Below are 18165 nucleotides of genomic sequence, written 5' to 3' on the forward strand. Positions count from 1 at the left end.
TGAAAGAGAACTTTCCGAGATCCAGGATGAGGGACCGCACTTGAGCGGGGATGGCATTCCAATTCTTGTACGACTCACCAGTGTGACGCTCTGCTACTTGGATGGTCATCATCTCAAAGATATCCGAGAGACAACGGGGCAGCGTGCGCTTACGACAGTGGAAGATCTTGCACGTCTGCATGGCCAGGAATGGTGTAGCCATCATACTAGCAAGGTTCTGGTCACGCCGTACTGTCGTTACCAGTGCCGATGCTTCTTCCGCTGATCTCAGCACCTTTCCGATGTACTCCTCTACATCCTCCTGCCGGAAACCCACAAGTTCCACACGCCGATCAAACTGCTTTTGATCACACAAGCTCAGTAGCTCAACGCACGGCCGTGACGTCACTACCAGACGAAGCCCCTTCACTTTAGACCCGTTGATGATGTCACGAACAAAGCCACTACACTCACTAAGGCGGATCTCGTCAAGACCATCTAATATTAAGCACAATCGATGCGCTTGCTGGCGTACAAAGCCATCGATGCTCTTGCGGTCGTCGCTCGTAAACTCTCCCAGCTCTTCCACACCAAGCAGAGAGCATATATTCGTTGCTTTTCTCACCTCCTCGTGTCGCAGCTTTCGCGCTACCACCAGGTCAAACGACGTCCACATTTCATTCTGGGCCCATTTCAATGGAGCCACTTTGGTCAAGGCGAATGTTTTGCCGCAGCCAGCACTGGCTACAACCAAGATGCGATAGGTTCGACCACCGCTAGAGAACTCCAGCATCTGCTCTTTATCAAGATCGAAGAGACTTTCCAGTGAGATATTCTTCAAGCTACTGGCCGCCTGTGTGAAAACATGTTCCACACGCCACACATCGCCAATCGAATCAAAACTCGCGTCGCTGAACTGATCTCGGAGCTCGGGTCTCGACAAAATGATCAGTTTCACTTGCACGTCTGAAACGCTGGGTTCGTTGAGCCCTTCTTCAACCATGCCTTCTCCCATATCTACCGTTGCGCTTAAATACTCCTCAACTAGCAAATCTCTCAACCTGCACACCGCCTCGGGTATGTTTCTTACCTGATCTGCTTGACCAGTGGCAAGACTTGCTTGTGTGCTGGCAGACCCGTTCGCTGCAGGTTCACCGCTATCCTGACTCGAGCACTTTGCTTCAGAGTCATTACGACTGCTGTTCTCCGCTTTGCTCGCCATGACGCTGAATGGCTCACGCACCAACACCTACAATCGTAAAACTACCTTGTTTCTATTCTTCGTATCCAATACGCGTAGTGTGTGCTGCCGGTTTTCAGCCGCGAAGAAACACTGGTAGAGTCCAAACTCAGCTACTGTTATTTCAATATCTCGTAATGTGACAACAGTCAAAGTCATTGGACTATTTCAGTCCCGTAACACTCAAACTCAAAACTGGCTTTGGCACAACAACGGCAACAATCAGCGTACATGTACGTATGTCTGTTGCTACCTTCTTCTTTTTTCTTTCACCACTGTAGATCTACACTGTGTGAAGCAGTTATCAGTCTGGTTCAGTGGTTATGTACTTTCACACTGACTGTGCATGTGGTCGTCTTGACCGGGCGAGAGTCCAGACTTTGCTGTGTTCGACTCGTAGGGAAGGCATTCATGCGGATACGGATGCTCATGTCGTCATGAAAAATTGTTCATTAATTTTATTGAGTGAATTATTTAATTGCACTCAATCTTTGGACAGAATCTAGAACTAGCCTCACAGTTTTGTTCTTTGCAATTTGTGTGTAAATTGCATATTTTATTGTTGACGATGAAGACGCTCGGACGTTGGTAGCATAAACTGAATGATTGGAACTGCAGTACGATAGCTGCTACATTTATGTGCGAACCGCTGGTTGCTCTGCGCAGCGTACTGATGGGTTACGCAAGTGCCACGCTAATCATTATTCACTGATGCTGGCGTATCACACAATGGAGTTGGGAGATGTGCGTAGCAGATCAGCGGATAGCGTTTATAAGGCGAGTTAATTGCTCGAATTGTTTAATGGTTGGAATTGAATGAGATTAGTTTTACGTTGGGGATGATTTTGTCTCCTATTCTAAGCGTATCCATTTTATGAATCCAATATTCCATTAGAATTTTGAGTAAAGTGCAGAAAGCAGTGCAATTTGAAGTGTGGCTCTTAGCCCACAACATTATTGGATAAGTAATAAAGCTTCAAGAAGCGTCCAAACTCATCCTTTCTAAACTTGTTTGTCAACACTAAGTGATGTAATGTGTCTGCAGTGGCGTCGGAAGGCAATTTAGTGTGCCGGGTACGGTTAGCCGTCTGAAGTACATTATACGCGTCAGGGAGGGGTGCCTGCCTTGAACATTTTGGAATTTCAGAGCCCAGTGCATGTTAATGATTCACAGGATACTCGGTGCAAAGAGTGGTACGTTCATTATCATAGTGACCGTAATGTGTCCGATACCCCTGACCTGCCATAGCAGGGGTCAACCACTCTTGAATAAGCGTGACTGTGTGTGTTCGTGTGTGTGTGTGTGTGTGTGTGTGTGTGCATGTTCGTGTGCGCGCCTACTTTCGCGATTTGATGTGGGATGCAAAATTGGGAAAAAATAATCACTCGCTGGAAACAGAGAGGGGGGGGGGGGGGGTGTTCGGTGCTCTCTCAATCGTGGTGATGCGGGCAAGTGCCACTTTACATGCAGTGAACTGTGCTGACACCATACTGAGTTTGTGTTCCCCAACACGTCAGGTGATGCGGCCGCGAATCCGCCTAACTTTGCCTATCACAGGTGTGTGTGTGTGTGTGTGTGTGTGTGTGTGTGTGTGTGTGTGTGTGTGTGTGTGTGTTGGAGGGTGGGGGATTGAGTCAAAAAGACAGTAGTATCCTTTGCTTGTATGGAGATGAATATGGTTTCATTACAGTAACATGAACTTGTGTTACTGTTTCTGTATTGCTGTACAGAGGCAGCAGTGTGCCTTGCCATGATCAACGCAGAATCAACAAGTGCAGTTGAGGCTGATGCGCCAGTTGACAAGATTGCAAAGGCTAAGGATGACAGCAGAAGGGCTGATGCTGAACAGACTGCACATGTTGAAGCGGTTTGCGTAGCCAGCATATGAACAGGCAAGATCGAGGAGCAAGTGATTACCCATACCTGGTGAGTGCATTGTTCCTTCTGCAAATTCCATGCCGCTGTGTGCGTGTGTATGTGTGTGTGTGTAGGGGGGGGGGGGGTGTATGTGCATGTGTGTCTGTGTGTGTGCGTGTACACACGCGTGCATGTGTGTGTGTGTTTGTGTAAAACTTCATGGTATCAGTGCTTCTAGTGTCTGCTTAAGTCAGAGGAGCATGCTGACTACGCTGGTTACTCCAGCAAGTATAGGGTGTGCATAGGTAACTGTCTTGGCTGTCCTATTCCGATGTGCTCAGTGTGGTGTACATCAGGAGTGTATTGTTGGTCGATTCGCATGGCTTTACCAGCTGAGTGGATTAGGCAGGTATCTGGCGCTAGTCCTGATCTGTTCCACTCTTGATCCGCTATCATTACTACATTGTATAAGGGGTCATCCGTAAATACCGATATTTATTTAGAAACGAAAACTAGTCGTTTCTCTTCAACCCCCCTCCCCCCTCCCTCCCTCAAAAACAAACAAATACAAACGATGCATAGTATCGATATTTTTTCTTTTCTTTTCTGGACGTGCCCACACATACAAACTGCGCATCGATATTTTTCGAGAAACGAACAGGCGCTCAACCCCCTCCCCCCTAAACGACTAGTTTTCGTTTCTAAATAAATATCTATATTTACGGATGGCCCCTAACTAGGCCTAAGATAAAATCTGTGCGTGTATATCCAGTGCATTTTCAGATTGGCATGTTTCTCTTACGATGGGCAAACATACAGTCAAATCTGCCGTTAGCGACCTCTGCTGTAGGCGACCATCTACCGTTAGCGACCGATTTTCCGTGCACCGACGGTTTCACATACAAATTGATCTGTCCAGAGCGACCATCTGCTGTGCGCGACCAGCGACCGCGATTTCATGCACGGTGGCTGCATTCAAATCTGCTGTAAGCGACCGCGACCCTCGTTCATTCAGGTGCGAAACTGTACGTACTTGCCAGTGCGCTGTCAACTGCAATGTGTGAAAATGCGCTGTCTTGCAAGTGCGATCGACTGGCCCTGGCACCCTATTCTATCGAATATCCAATAAAAACTATGATAATTATTAGATGTAGAAAGGAAAAGGACATAAGGATACGAGTTAAGAGTAACTCTCCATCACTGTAACTGGATACTATATACAGTCAGAAAGTGCAATAACTAGGCACAAAACTGACAAGAGTACTGGGACATTCGACGTCCTGACACCTAGCTTCAACACATCTGCGTAGCGCTAACCGACAGCCTTCCTACTTGGAAGGTTCAAGGTTATGGAAAGACCAAAGAGGGGAAGGCAAGCGCAACGAAAACGAGCAAAAGCTACAGTCCCAACGGAACAAAGAATGTCGATTGTTACTGGACGATGACGAGACCAGTACGATATTTGACAAAGCGCTCTTAACTCGTATCCTTATGTCCTTTTCCTTTCTACATTTATTTATGGCTCAACATCCGAGTTTCAAATAATAATTAATTATTATTAGAAACGAAAATTATTAAAAATGACATTATTCTCGTCGATTTGAGTACATGGAAGCATATACATGTATGCATGCCCGTTATGCCAGATTTACCATACATCTGCCGTAAGAGACCATCTGCCGTAAGAGACCGCTTTTTCCTGCACCCCAAGGGGCAGTCGCTTACGACAGATTTGACTGTATCACATGACTACACGGTGTGTGTGTGTGTGTGTGTGTGTGTGTGTGTGTGTGTGTGTGTGTGTGTGTGTGTGTGTGTGTACGTGTGTGTATCGTGTTCAACGGACTTTTCAATGAGTTGGCGTGCCACGAATATCATGTCGACACAGCCGCGTCCTTTCCTAAATCCGCACTGTGATTCAGGCAAGTTACTTTCGGTCAAAGGGCGGAGACGGTCCTGGATGATGCGAGCAAATAGCTTGCCAACAACGTCTAGCAAGCTAATGCCACGCCAATTGTCACATCGATGTAGATCACCCTTCTTCGGTATTGTCACGATTTCGGCATCGCGCCACTCAGGCGGGACGGATCCACTCAACCAGACTGCACGGATCAAGTTAAATATACGCTGATGCAAAGCAGCGCCGCCATGAACAAGCAGATCCGGAACAATCCCCGACTCCCCACCAGCCGTGCCAAGGTTCATCTTCCGCATGCCACGAATCACCTCATCGAAACTAGGAGGCTGATCTAAGTCGTTCCAAGTCTCCGCAGCAGGCATGTCCTCCAGCACTGTGATATCATATGTGCTGGCAACATTCAGCACACCCTCGAAGTGTTGGCCCCAGCAAACCCTCCATTGTACGTCCTATTAGTTGATCTCAGAAAGGCGTATGATTCGATTCCCCGTCCAGCGCTGTGGCGTGTACTGGAGAAGGTTGGTGTGCCCCCGCATCTGCTGCAGTTGATCCGGAGCCTTCATGTCGGCATGAGGGCGCGTGTGCGAGTTGGTGGGGGATATACGGAGGACATCTTTGTCAACAATGGTCTCCGACAGGGCTGCACATTGGCGCCCACCCTCTTCAACATCTACTTTGCAGCTGTTGTATCTGCGTGGTGCTCACACTCATCTGTACCTGGCGTCACCCTGCGGTATCGCATCGGTCGAAAGCTGGTCGGAGATCGAACAGCCAAATCCCGACTTCTTGCGACTGAGGTTACAGAATCCCAGTTTGCGGATGATGCGGCACTCTATGCCGTTTCGCACCAGGACCTTGAGGTCATGACCAACGAGTTCGTCGGATGCGCCTCTCAGTGGGGCCTAACAGTCAGCACGGCCAAGACCAAAGCTATGGTGGTGAATGGTGTCGATCCACCTGGGGTTCGTCTGGACTCTGGAGGGGACATTGAGGTGGTGGAAAATTTCACCTATCTTGGCAGCACCATCAGTGGCAGCGGTGCCCTTGATGATGAGGTTCGGGCAAGACTTGCCAAGGCATCTCGCGTGTTTGGTTCCCTGCAGAGACCTATCTTCCAGTGTGGATGTCTCTCCGTTGCTATCAAGAAACTAGTTTATCAAGCCGTTGTACTCACTACACTGTTCTATGGTGCGGAGACTTGGGCCGTGAAAGCCACCCACTTGCAGCAGTTCAACACCTTCCACCATGCTTGCTGCCGCGTCATCCTTGGTGTTTCCCGGTCCAAACAGTGGCAGGAGAGGATTTCCACCGAAGAGATTGCGCAGAGGATTGGGCTGCCTGCGAACATTGATGACCTGATTCGCTGCCACCGTCTTCGTTGGCTAGGCCATGTTGCGAGGATGGCTTCGGGCCGCTTGCCGAAACAGGTTCTCTTCGGGGAGCTCTCAGCAACCCGCCCTCGCCATGGTCCCAAGAAGAGGTACCGGGATGTCATCAGCGCTGACTTGAAGGAGGCAGAGATCTCGGATAGGGGCTGGTATGACGCAGCTCAGAACCGCGCAGATTGGAGGCAACTTACACAGCATCGTCGCGCTCCTGTGCAGAGGGTGGACACATTCCCCTGCCCCTGTGGTCGCGTTTTTGGTCGGTCAGGAGACCTCAAACGCCATGCAAGATATTGCTCGGCTCGCTAGCTATCATCGCCTTACGGCGATGGGCGTCCAAGGTCCAAGGTCCAAGGTGTGTGTACGTGCCTGTGTGTGTGTGTACGTGCCGAGGCTGGTTGGTAAAGTAACTCCAATTTCACATCAAGGTGCCAGTGCATCTAGTGTCTGCTTCTATCAAAGCAGCATGCTGTCTATACTGGTTACCCCAGCAAGTGTAGGGTGTGCATAGGTAACTGTCTTGGCCGGTTTATGCCGATGTAGTCCGTGTGGTGTAGACCAGGTGTGCATTGGTGGTCGATTCACATGGCTTCGCCAGTTGTGTGGATTAGACAGTTATCTGGCGCAAGTATTGATCTGTCTCATTCAGATCTTGTTCGCTATCGTTGCTATAAGAGAAAATCTGTGGGTGCACATCCAGTGCATTTGCAGATTTGCATGCTTCTCTTGCGACGGGCGTATACATGGTACATGGTGTGTACGTAAGTGCGCCCATGCATACGTGTGTTTGTGTGTGTATGTGTGTACCAGCTAGTTTGGCTGGTGTCTTCACTTACGCCATATAGTGGCTGTGTGTATGGGTGTGTTGACATCATGCTCGACTGTTAGAATGTGTATTGTCGTATCTGACACCTTTGTCGGTTTCATGGTTCGTATAACGTACTTCACGCCTGCACCTGACTCTTGCGCTATGATACGCGTCGCCTATGACACCCCTCGGAATTTCCCACCTTGCTCCCCCTTATGTTCTGGCTGCCCGTTTTGGATCCATCAGTTGCCTGATGATCGTAGAGATACGTGAAACTCGGAGTTGTGACAAAGCTTCCAAACTCTCTCTTGTGTACAAGGCTCTGCCCTACATGGGCATTGAGCACTCGTCGGACAGTGAAGCACACCACTTGACTATAACGTATGTTATAAATTCGAAGGCTCCTTGCCTTATTCCTCTGTATTTCAGTGTGCTACTTTGTGTGTGTGTGTGTGTGTGTGAGAGAGAGAGAGAGAGAGAGAGTGTGGTGTGTGTGTGCATGCTCGCGCGCGCGCGCGCGTGTGTGTGTGTGTATGTGTGTGTGTATGTCATTTGTTTACTAGGTCATATTGGTGTGAAGTCAGCCATAACTATTGGTTATGCTCTGGGGCATGCTGTCATCTGACCAGTCAAGAAACACTGCCTGAGAATACGATAGTGTTTGGCCAGGGCAAACAGCGTCGAGTGCAAGGTGATAAACCCACGGTAAGCTTTGCGTGCCTTTTGTGTGTGTGTGTGTGTGTGTGTGTGTGCGTGCGTGCGTCGGGTGTGCGTGTGCATGTGTGTGTGTGTGTGTGTGTGTGTTTGTGTGTGTGTCTGCCATATGGTGCAGTGGTGTGTGCAGCAATTTCCAATCGATGGGTTGCGGGTTCGATTCCTGACGATTATGGTCACACACGTCTTTCTTCTCTTTCTCCGACTCCTCCTGTCTTTTCTTTCATTCTCCTGGGTGGTTACCAACAGCCAGTGCATGCTGGAGTATGTGGTGTGATGTGTGTGCGTGAAAAAAAATGAAAAGACCAAAAAGTAGGGATTCACTGGCCAGAAAAAGCCACTTCATAGCTGTGTGGTGTAGACCAGGTTGAATAGTGGCGGTCAATTCTTCAGCCTTGCAAGCTTTTGAATGGTGCAACACCATCACAAACTGCTATGGCTTCTGCTGTAGCATCGCTATCATCGCCTCTGGCGAGGGGCGTCAAATGGTCAAAATCTAATGGTGTGTGTTTTACACATACTCGAGTCTTATTGAACCAGTTCTCATTTGCACTTGCATGCAGGAGATTTAGGTTGAAAGGCACATTAATTTTCTGTTTGCTACCTCCTCTCCTTCTCAGTATCATTGCATTCTTGTCTCCAAGAAAACTGTACCACTTCTCTAGCAGAAATAAAACACTATCGCGTTGGATTTCTTGCTCTCTCTCTCTCTCTCTCTCTCTCTCTCTCTTTTTCTCTCTCTCTCTCTCTCGGTCTGTCTGTCTCTCTCTCTCTCTCTCTCTCTCTTTCCGTGTCCAACTCCCAGGCACCGACATTACAGCTGGACTTCCTAACAAAGATATTGCCAAACTACCATCACCTGCAGACGTCACAGTCGGCAGCAGCAGCAGCAGCAATATCTTGACCAAAGGTATCCTTGCCCCATCCACCTAACGTGGCCCTGTGTTTTTTGCTGCAAACCCGCATTCGCTGAACACGAGGTCTAAGATGTAATTGACTAGATCAAATCACTGGTCACTCTATCGAAACCTATCAATTTCCTCTGTATGTTCTGCTGTGGGACATGTTATCGTGTCTCATTCTTTCACCTGCTGATCATATAGCACAGATATTGTTTTAACATTGTACTCAGCAGAGTAATGCTGGTGTGTGTATTTACACACAGCTAGATCATTGTCACATTCATGTGCATTGTCTGACTCGATGGTTTATATAATTATGCACCACAGGCTGATATGGGTAACCATTCACGACATCTCTCCAGAGGTGCGTTGTACACACATTTCTAACCTATTGCTTGGATATGCAGGTTCTAGGCGGTATCCCAGTACTAGGAAATGCCCACGCAAGGCTATAATCTCTGTTTCTAGTCAATGTTGGTTCTAGGCTATAAATATAAGTTTCCGTGCATGGCACGGTAAGTGAAGTTAGCAACCCACCAACAATTACATTCCTAACATAATTTGCACGTACTTGCCATAGCGCATCACGTGCCCGTGCAGAACACGCACTCCGAACTCCCGCGCTCCGGCACGGGACCACGCGGAGCATGCGCATTACTCCGGCTCTCGATGCTGTTTCTTCTTCATCCTTGCTGCGCCAACAGTCAGATCGCTTGACAACCTTGGCCAGTTTTTGAGCATTGAGCACTTTCCATTTCCGAGCAACCATGTCTGAATCTCTGTCAGTGAACAACGCCAAGAAAATGCGCTCTGTAGAGCTGCGACAAGAACTGGCGGCCCGCAATTTAGACACAACGGGGACCAAACCCAGGCTGTTGACTCGCCTGCTCGAGTCATTGGAGTTCACTGCAGTGCGCGAGGACTTGGCCACTCAGGCAGCCGAGCAGAACCTACCCCAGGCAACTGCTGCTCCGTCCCTGAGGGACATTATCCGGGAGGAGGTCCGTGCTGCCCTTGGAAATCAGGCCGCGGCTCCAGTCCCGCCGGCAGCTCACGCAGCGGCACCCCCACCGCCAGCTCACGCAGCGGCACTCCCACGGCAAGCACCAGCAACTCCGCAGGACGCTCTGCCTGCTCCGCATTTGGCGGCTGCCGTCTCACCGCCAATGAACCCCGCAGGTAAGAGAACGTTTTATGCAACCGTGCCGAAAGCCATTCACGATAAAGTAGTAACTGGCCAATTTGTTGAACTGGGCTCATTGTTGCCTAACCCGTCCCAAGGGGACACCAGCCGCAGCATTCTCCAGATCGACCACGACAGCTCCCACGGCGCAGTGGTCCTAGCACCGGCCAACAGGCCCTCCAGGAAGGTCGAGGACATCGACACCTGGCTCGACGCCTGGACAACATACTGCGCGATTTACGCCACAGCACACCCTCCAGGGCCCCAGAGCTGTTTGCGTACCAGCAGATTATCCTGAAAGTAGCCCGGAAATTTCGATTTGAGGCCGTGCAGGAGTATGACCGATCATTCCGCTCACTCCTGGCCGCGGACCCAACCATGCGGTGGGACGCAATAGTCCAGGACCTATACACAATTATATTTGACGCGCGGGCATTTCGTCCCTTTCGGCCCACTGGCAGCAATGACGCTCGTTCCTTTCGGCCCAACAGCAGCAACGACGCTCGTTCCTTTCGGCCCAGCAGCGGCAACGACACGGTCGACAAAGAAGTATGCCGCCTCTTCAACCAAGGAAAGTGCGTCCGCTCCAACTGCCGCTTCGCCCACAGCTGCCTCTCTTGCGGCCGCCTCGGTCATGGCCAATCCACATGCTCTGCTGGCCAACCCCGCAGCTCCAATTAGCTCACACGCGCCTTGGTCCCCTGTAAATATTCCCCTGCTGTTTGAAGAGCTATCCCAGCACCCCGATAACGATTTTGTGCATTCTCTCTGTCACGACATGCGCTTCGGGGCCCGCATTGGCTATCACGGTAATAGATCCCGCCTCATCGCCCCTAATCTCCCTTCCGCATTGCTCAACCCTGCCGCCGTCTCTGCTTACCTTCAGTCTGAATGCACGCGTGGCCACATGGCCGGGCCTTATTCCCAACCCCCATTCCCTAATATCCGATGTTCTGGCGTTGGCATCGTGCCCAAGAAGTCTGGCGGCATACGCCTCATCATGCATTTATCTGCCCCTAGCGGCTCTAGCATTAACGATGGCATTTACCCTGACGAATTCTCCCTGCATTACGTTACGGTAGATGACGCAATACGCTGCATCTTCCAGCACGGCCCCAGAGCTCGCCTCTCTAAGGTCGACATGAAGCACGCTTTCCGGCTCTGCCCTGTTTCCCCTGACGACTGGCCCCTACTTGGCATTTTTTGGGAAGGTTCGTACTATGTCGATAAGGTACTACCATTTGGCCTCAGATCCTCCCCGTTTCTGTTCAACAGACTTGCCGACGCTGTGGCATGGATTGCAGTTAATAATTACGATATTGTTGATTTGCTGCATTACCTAGATGATTTCTTTCACGTCCAGCCGCCCAACTCCGCAGCTATGCTCAAATTCAAGACACTGCTGGCTGTATTTGACATGCTGAACATCCCATTGGCCGACGGAGAGGACAAAGTGTGCCCGCCGTCAACTTCAATAACGTTCCTGGGTATCGAGCTCGACACAGCCGCCTGGGAGCTGCGCCTCCCGGCTGCGAAACTGGGGGAACTACGGCTAGCACTTGCCGCGTGGCTGTCGAAGCAGATGTGCACCAAGAGGGAACTGCTGTCCCTGGCCGGTAGCCTGTCTTTCGCAGCCAAAGTCATTCCAGCGGGTCGCACGTTCTGCAGACGCCTGTTCGACAGCGCAGCAACGCTCCCTAGCCTAGATGCACCGGTAGCCGTACCCTCGGAGGCGAAGCTTGACATCCTGTGGTGGGATGCCTGCATCAGCCAATGGAATGGTCGGAAGCCCCTCATCGAGCCGTCCTGGAGCACAGCCGAAGACATCGGGCTGTACACCGACGCTTCAGGTCGACACGGTTTCGGTCTGGTTTTCGGCAGCAAGTGGTCCTATGGCGCATGGTCTCCTGACCAAGCTGAGCACACTATTGAATGGAAAGAATTGTACGCCGTGATGTTGGCCCTCTGTACCTGGGCACACACGTTGGAGGACAGACGAGTGCTACTCTACACTGACAACGAAGCAATCTGCTACATCTGGCGCTCTGGCACGTCCCCAAATAGAGCGGTCATGGACTTGGTCAGGGCCGGCTTATTGAAAGCCGCCCAGCATAACATTGTCCTCCTGCTTCGCCACATCGCCGGACACTGCAATGATCTTGCTGATTCTCTCTCCCGTCTGCAGGTACGGCGCTTCCGGACCCTCAACCCAACTGCCGACGCAGCGCCTACACCACCAGCGCAGTCCACCCTCCATCAGTTGATGACGCAGCCATGGAGCTCATCCGTCACGGCCTGGCAGACAGCTCCAACGCGACGTACGCTTCAGTGCAGCGTTCCTACGAACGCTTTGCTGCCCTACGGCAGGTCGCGCCGTACCCGGTGCCGGAGCCCAGCCTGATTAACTTTCTGAATTGGAAATTCTCGTCCGGCTCGTCTGGCTCGTCTCTGAAACTCTACACCCAGGCGCTGAGACATCAGCACGTCCTGCAGGGCCTCTGCCTGGATGTTTTCGCCTCACCGCGTGTCCGGCTGCTCCGGCAGGGGGCGCTCAGATCCCAGACGGCAGTCCGGAAAGTGCTAACGGCCGCAACTTTGGACGATCTGGCTGGCGTACAGCACTACCTGCAGTCCACTGTGCCTAGCCCGCACAACCGCGCCATGCTCTGGAGCGCCGTGACTCTGGCCTTCCACGGGCTGCTCAGTGTCAACGAGTACACCTTCACGGCACGGGGCGCCGGCCTTGAGTACAGCGATGCGACCATGTACCCAGACCGCGTGGAGCTGCGCCTGCGTGTGACAAAGACGAGCCAATACGGCAGCGGCCAGGACATCACGGTCAGGAGGACAGGCTCGCCGACATGCCCGCACACGGCAGCCACCAGCTACCTAGCAGCCCGTGGCTCGGCACCTGGCCCGCTCTATCGCTATGATGATGGCACGCCCCTGAAGCCGCATAACATCAACAGGCTACTACAAACAGCCTTGCCTAACACAGACGTGCGCAGCCACAGCCTCAGACGAGGCGCTGCAACGCTGGCAGGCAAAGCTGGCGTGCCTGAGTATGTGCTGAAGACCGCCGGCAGGTGGCAAAGCTCTGCCTACCTCCGCTATGTCCGCACCCCTGTTGCAGACAGAGCATTGCCAGCGGCATTGTTCTAGTCTCTGCCCGTTATGCTAATGGGTAGCCGCATTGGACGGCCCTAGCAACAGCTGTAGTGTACATATGATATACATATTATACTATAACTATAGTAATGCTACTACACCAAAGGAATGCCGATAATTCCTGTTTGGGTCATGTTGTATTTTTGGGAGAACGGTAGGGATCGTGGGTCAGGCCGGCATTGAGCCAAGTGCGCCTACATGTGCTCACAAGTGCATCCCTACCGTATGCTCATGTATTGACACGCCTAAGAACGGTAGGGATCGTGGGTCAGGCCGGCATTGAGCCAAGTGCGCTCACAAGTGCATCCCTACCGTACGCTCGTGTATTGACACGCCGGGCAATTGTTGCCCCCATTAGCCCTGGCATTGGCCAGTCTAACGCACATTGGTGCTCGCGATACTACGGCATTGGACCATAGTATTGCATACTGTATGCGGCAATTGTTGCCTATGCCCTGATAATACAACGCGTAATAGCTCCCAAACAGGTCGGCTTGTGTGGTTGTTAAATATAAGTTTCCGTGCATGGCACGGTAAGTGAAGTTAGCAACCCACCAGCAATTACATTCCTAACATAATTTGCACGTACTTGCCATAGCGCATCACGTGCCCGTGCAGAACACGCACTCCGAACTCCCGCGCTCCGGCACGGGACCACGCGGAGCATGCTCATTACTCCGGCTCTCGATGCTGTTTCTTCTTCATCCTTGCTGCGCCAACAGTCAGATCGCTTGACAACCTTGGCCAGTTTTTGAGCACCACCACCCACCCCATCATCTCTAACCATCATTCTATTCTAAGCCATCCCGGAAGGGAGAACGGTAGGGATCGTGGGTCAGGCCGGCATTGAGCCAAGTGCGCCTACATGTGCTCACAAGTGCATCCCTACCGTATGCTCATGTATTGACACGCCTAAGAACGGTAGGGATCGTGGGTCAGGCCGGCATTGAGCCAAGTGCGCCTACATGTGCTCACAAGTGCATCCCTACCGTACGCTCGTGTATTGACACGCCGGGCAATTGTTGCCCCCATTAGCCCTGGCATTGGCCAGTCTAACGCACATTGGTGCTCGCGATACTACGGCATTGGACCATAGTATTGCATACTGTATGCGGCAATTGTTGCCTATGCCCTGATAATACAACGCGTAATAGCTCCCAAACAGGTCGGCTTGTGTGGTTGTTAATAATTATTACGGCTCAAACGGTTAGTCCGATTATCCAGTTGCAGACCGGTTACGAAGAATTTACGGCTAACCGATAAAGATAACGGTTACGCAGTAACTTTTCAGTCAATTTTTCGAGGATCAGGTCGTTGCAAAGTATGCACTTTCGCAGGCTGTCGCACGCGTACGCAATTTCTGGGCTGTGAACTCGGTCATATCTGGTCTCTTGGTGTGAGAGTATGTATGAATGAGCATGCAAGAGAATGCACATGTGTGAGTTGTACTGGATAGGGTACATTTTTTGAATGAGTATAGTCAAATATACGGTTAAAAAAGAGTCCGCAGGATCGCCGTGGCTTATAGGTTATAGCCGTTGAACCGACCGTTAGCTTAGCAGTTAACCGTTAGGGGTAAAACCGTGACCGTTTGAGCCCTAATTATTATGCAGTTGGCATCCCTCAGTCTGGCATGCTGAAATGTTCAAGTCGACGCTCCACGACTGCCTTCTATATTTGGATTTGGTTGATGTGGCAAACAATTGCCGCTGCTTTAACACTGTAGTTAATATACACATGATTTGCTTCTTATCTGGACAGTGTATTTGTGTGGTATTCTGACATGGTTCTTGTGTCATGTGGTCAAGAACACTGATTTTCTACTGTTCTCCGTTGTGTGTGTACGTGTCTCTGTGTGTGCGTGTCTCTGTGTGTGCATGTCTCTGTGTGTGCACAAGTTGCTATGTTAGACATACTTGTAGCTGTTTGCTATCATCGCTTCCGCAATGGGCATGTCTGAGTCAGAGTGTGTGTGTGTGGGGGGGGGGGGGGTGGGGAGGGGATGCCTGTTGCCAATTTGTGTGTGTGTGTGTGTGTCTGAGGTCTGAGGTGTGTAGGAGGGGGGGGGGGGGGGGGTGCTGTGGCTTGTTTCAGAGTGTGTGTGTGGGGGGGGGGGGCGCAATTCTATGTGTGTGTGCCGGGGGGGGGGGGGGCTTTATGCAGTGTGTGTGTGTGTGTAGCTTTCTGGACAATCCGATCAACGATATTTCCGTGGCCAATCAGGGGCGTTGAGAAGGTATTTCAGGGTGGTACGGTCAGCCATCTAAAGTACAATGGAGCCACGAGTTGGGGTGCCTTCTCTGAAAATTTCCAAATGAAGAGCCCAGATTAGCGCTTTTTGTTAATTTTAAGGTGGCAGACTACCCAAAAATTCGCTGAAAAGTCGAATTTGTATATTCATATCGAGTGCTACATCAGTAGAAAGAGCACGAATAGCTGCAAATTCTCTGAAAATTTTGTCCCGATCTGACCAGCCGTTCAAGAGTTATGGCCGAAAATGTGCCCTTGCAAGGAAAGATTTTTTGTTGCACGCTGTCATTTGTTGGCAGCACTGTATTTGAATGTGAGCAGACCGTGCGCAACTTGTCGTGTCATGGAAACACGCGAAAGTGTGCAGAATTTTGCGTTAAGTCCAAAAAATCAGGTTTTGAGCCACGTATTGGGCTGCACGGCGGCGGGCGAAGCCCGCCGCCATGCAGCAGGACTTTCGCCAGCACCCTCGTGACGTTGCAGATATGTGGCTTGATTATTGTAGTTGACGTTGATTTAGTGACTTTGGCAAGTTTGAGTCGTGTCAAGAAGTCAGGTGGGATTCTGTACTAGGCAGTAGCGGAACGTGAGTGGTAGTCTTTGCCGGTTTCTGACGGTATCCTGGATTTGATGTGCAGCGCTGTGGAAATGGCTTGCTGTGGACGTCCCAGCACTGGATGTTGTATCAAAGGTACGACCTCGTAGCACGTGCTAAACCTAAACAAATTCAAAAATTGACTTGGGTATGTGGGAGTCTGTGAGAGAACGCCCACTCGTTCCGTTGTGACAGATTCCAGGGCCACGTTGAGGGGCCCTACCCCACCACCCATGGCTGCTTCTGGACTTGTTTTAGGTTTGGGTCCCGCGCACGGACAGAATGGGCAGGATAATGTGAAAAATTTGTAAATGCATTTGTTTGGCTCCTGGGTGGCTCGCACACCGTGGCACTATGCCGGAAATTTGAGTTTTTCCGGCCTGGAAAGCCTGTCAGTGAGGCGCAAGAACTTTTTAATCATGTCCTGAGGGCCAGCATAGTGGCAGGAGTGTGGTCAAAATTTCACTCAAATCCATTGAGAAACACCAAAGTTACGGTCAATTGAATGCCATAAGGCCACACTGAAGAAGGTCTGTGGTACGACTCACCCGACCGACCGTACATTTTTCAGCCCGACCGTAACTTTTTTTCGGCGGGCTGTCGTGTGACTGACGTACGTGGACTGAACACGTCCACGTCTACGTGTTGTGCAGCGTGAGTCTGCGGACGCAGGCGGCTCCTTTTGGACTTGACTTGTAGTTAGGCCTCCGCGGAATATGCTCGTATTTTTACCGATAATTCCTTTGAGCATTGCTCAAAATTACGTCCGATAATTCCCGTAATTCCACCAATAATTCTCACAATAATGCTTTTTTTCTTCCCTTTTTTGCAGATACCGCACCGCTTTACGGGGTTTTTTGCCACTTGTACGGGCAAAAAAATCACGGTTCGCGTGAAACTCGGCTGGAAGCTTTTTTTCTTTCTCTTTTGAAATACCGGGCGATCAACTCATTCAGGATCACAAGCTTTTTGGTACAAATCAGGGTGTTAAAATGGAAAAAAAATTGAAATAGGGGGGCATTGCTCAAATTTTACCGATTATTCCACAAAAATTGCCAATAATTCCCGTTTTAAAAATCACACCGATAATTCCCGAAATTATGCCGGCATATTCCGCGGAGGCCTACTTGTAGTTGTACTGCAGTGCAGTGCAGTGAGTGGTAGATCTACGACTGCTGCCTTGTGCTGGTAGTAGAGTCTACTCGATACGACCACCGGCAGACTGGCGAGACTTATTTTGAAGTGACCGTCCGGTTGAGAGTGATTGCCTCGTTCCAGATTAAGGACGGCCTTCTGTTTTGGGATGAAGGACAGACGAGATTGCACTTTCCTCGTGTATTGGGAACGATATTTCACCTGTACCGGTAAGTTGCTGCTCCATGTGTGCAAGCACAGGAAGCGTCGATGGAAAAAGCCCATGTATTCGTGCACGCCGACACCAAACTAGCAATACATGTACCGGTACATTGTACAATTTGTACTTCGATTGAGTTCGAAGTAGTTCCCGAACTTACTTTCAACTCGCATCGTTCTTCATTTGCTTGATGATTTGGACAGTCAGAGTCACCGCTTGAAGTTATTCTCTTCTCGTTCCAGAGCTACACAATGTTTCAAAGTATTAGCCAGTGATCCCTTTATAGTATGTATGGCATAACACTGCGTAATAATGCCGATGTACTGGGTGTCTAAAGGCAGTACAGTGTATTTACATGTACTAAAAAATATATTTAAAAAAAAAAATCCGCCCGCCCGCCCGTAAAAAAAATGTCCATGTTAGTCGAACCACACACCTTCTTTAGTTTGGCCTAATTATGAAATTTATGGGTAGGCTGCCCTCTTAACAGGATACCCTGGACAAAGGTGGTATGGTCAATATCGGAGTGACCGTAGCGTGTTCGACTCCCCTGCAAATACAAACATTCTCGCATATCCCATCACTGTTCCGAATCTCAGTAAAGTTATATCCCGGGGCAAATAGAACTTGGTATCGGTTTTTCTGATTTCTTGTCAAATTCCTATGAAAATTGTCTAAATACCGCATGGTGATGACGTGAAAGGAGTTGGAGGGTGGTCCAGGGCAATCAGATGCAGTTCAATTATAGCTGCTACATGTATTGGAAAATATACATGTCATGTACATGTACAAAAAGGGAGAGGGGAAGCGG

At 50.3% G+C, this 18165-nt stretch overlaps 1 protein-coding gene across 1 annotated transcript; it reads left to right on the top strand.

Moving 5' to 3' along the window:
• Positions 1-1728: 1728 nt before the first annotated feature.
• Positions 1729-14983, top strand: LOC135824189 (uncharacterized). The gene is made up of 6 exons (XM_065336923.1): positions 1729-1803; positions 1886-1996; positions 2951-3146; positions 7752-7893; positions 8708-9983; positions 12173-14983. Exons 5-6 carry the CDS (start codon positions 9572-9574, stop codon positions 13147-13149), a joined length of 1389 nt encoding a protein of 462 aa, XP_065192995.1. The 5' UTR covers positions 1729-1803; positions 1886-1996; positions 2951-3146; positions 7752-7893; positions 8708-9571; the 3' UTR covers positions 13150-14983.
• Positions 14984-18165: the final 3182 nt, after the last annotated feature.

Source organism: Sycon ciliatum, chromosome 9 (assembly GCF_964019385.1).
Source record: "Sycon ciliatum chromosome 9, ocSycCili1.1, whole genome shotgun sequence".
Classification (NCBI taxonomy): Eukaryota; Metazoa; Porifera; class Calcarea; order Leucosolenida; family Sycettidae; genus Sycon; species Sycon ciliatum.

Coding starts and splice junctions, on each gene's coding strand:
- LOC135824189 (XM_065336923.1), top strand. CDS start 9,572: ATGTCTGAATCTCTGTCAGTGAACAACGCCAAGAAAATGCGCTCTGTA. Junction 9,984..12,172: donor ACCGCCAATGAACCCCGCAG/GTAAGAGAACGT, acceptor TCCCGTCTGCAG/GTACGGCGCTTCCGGACCCT.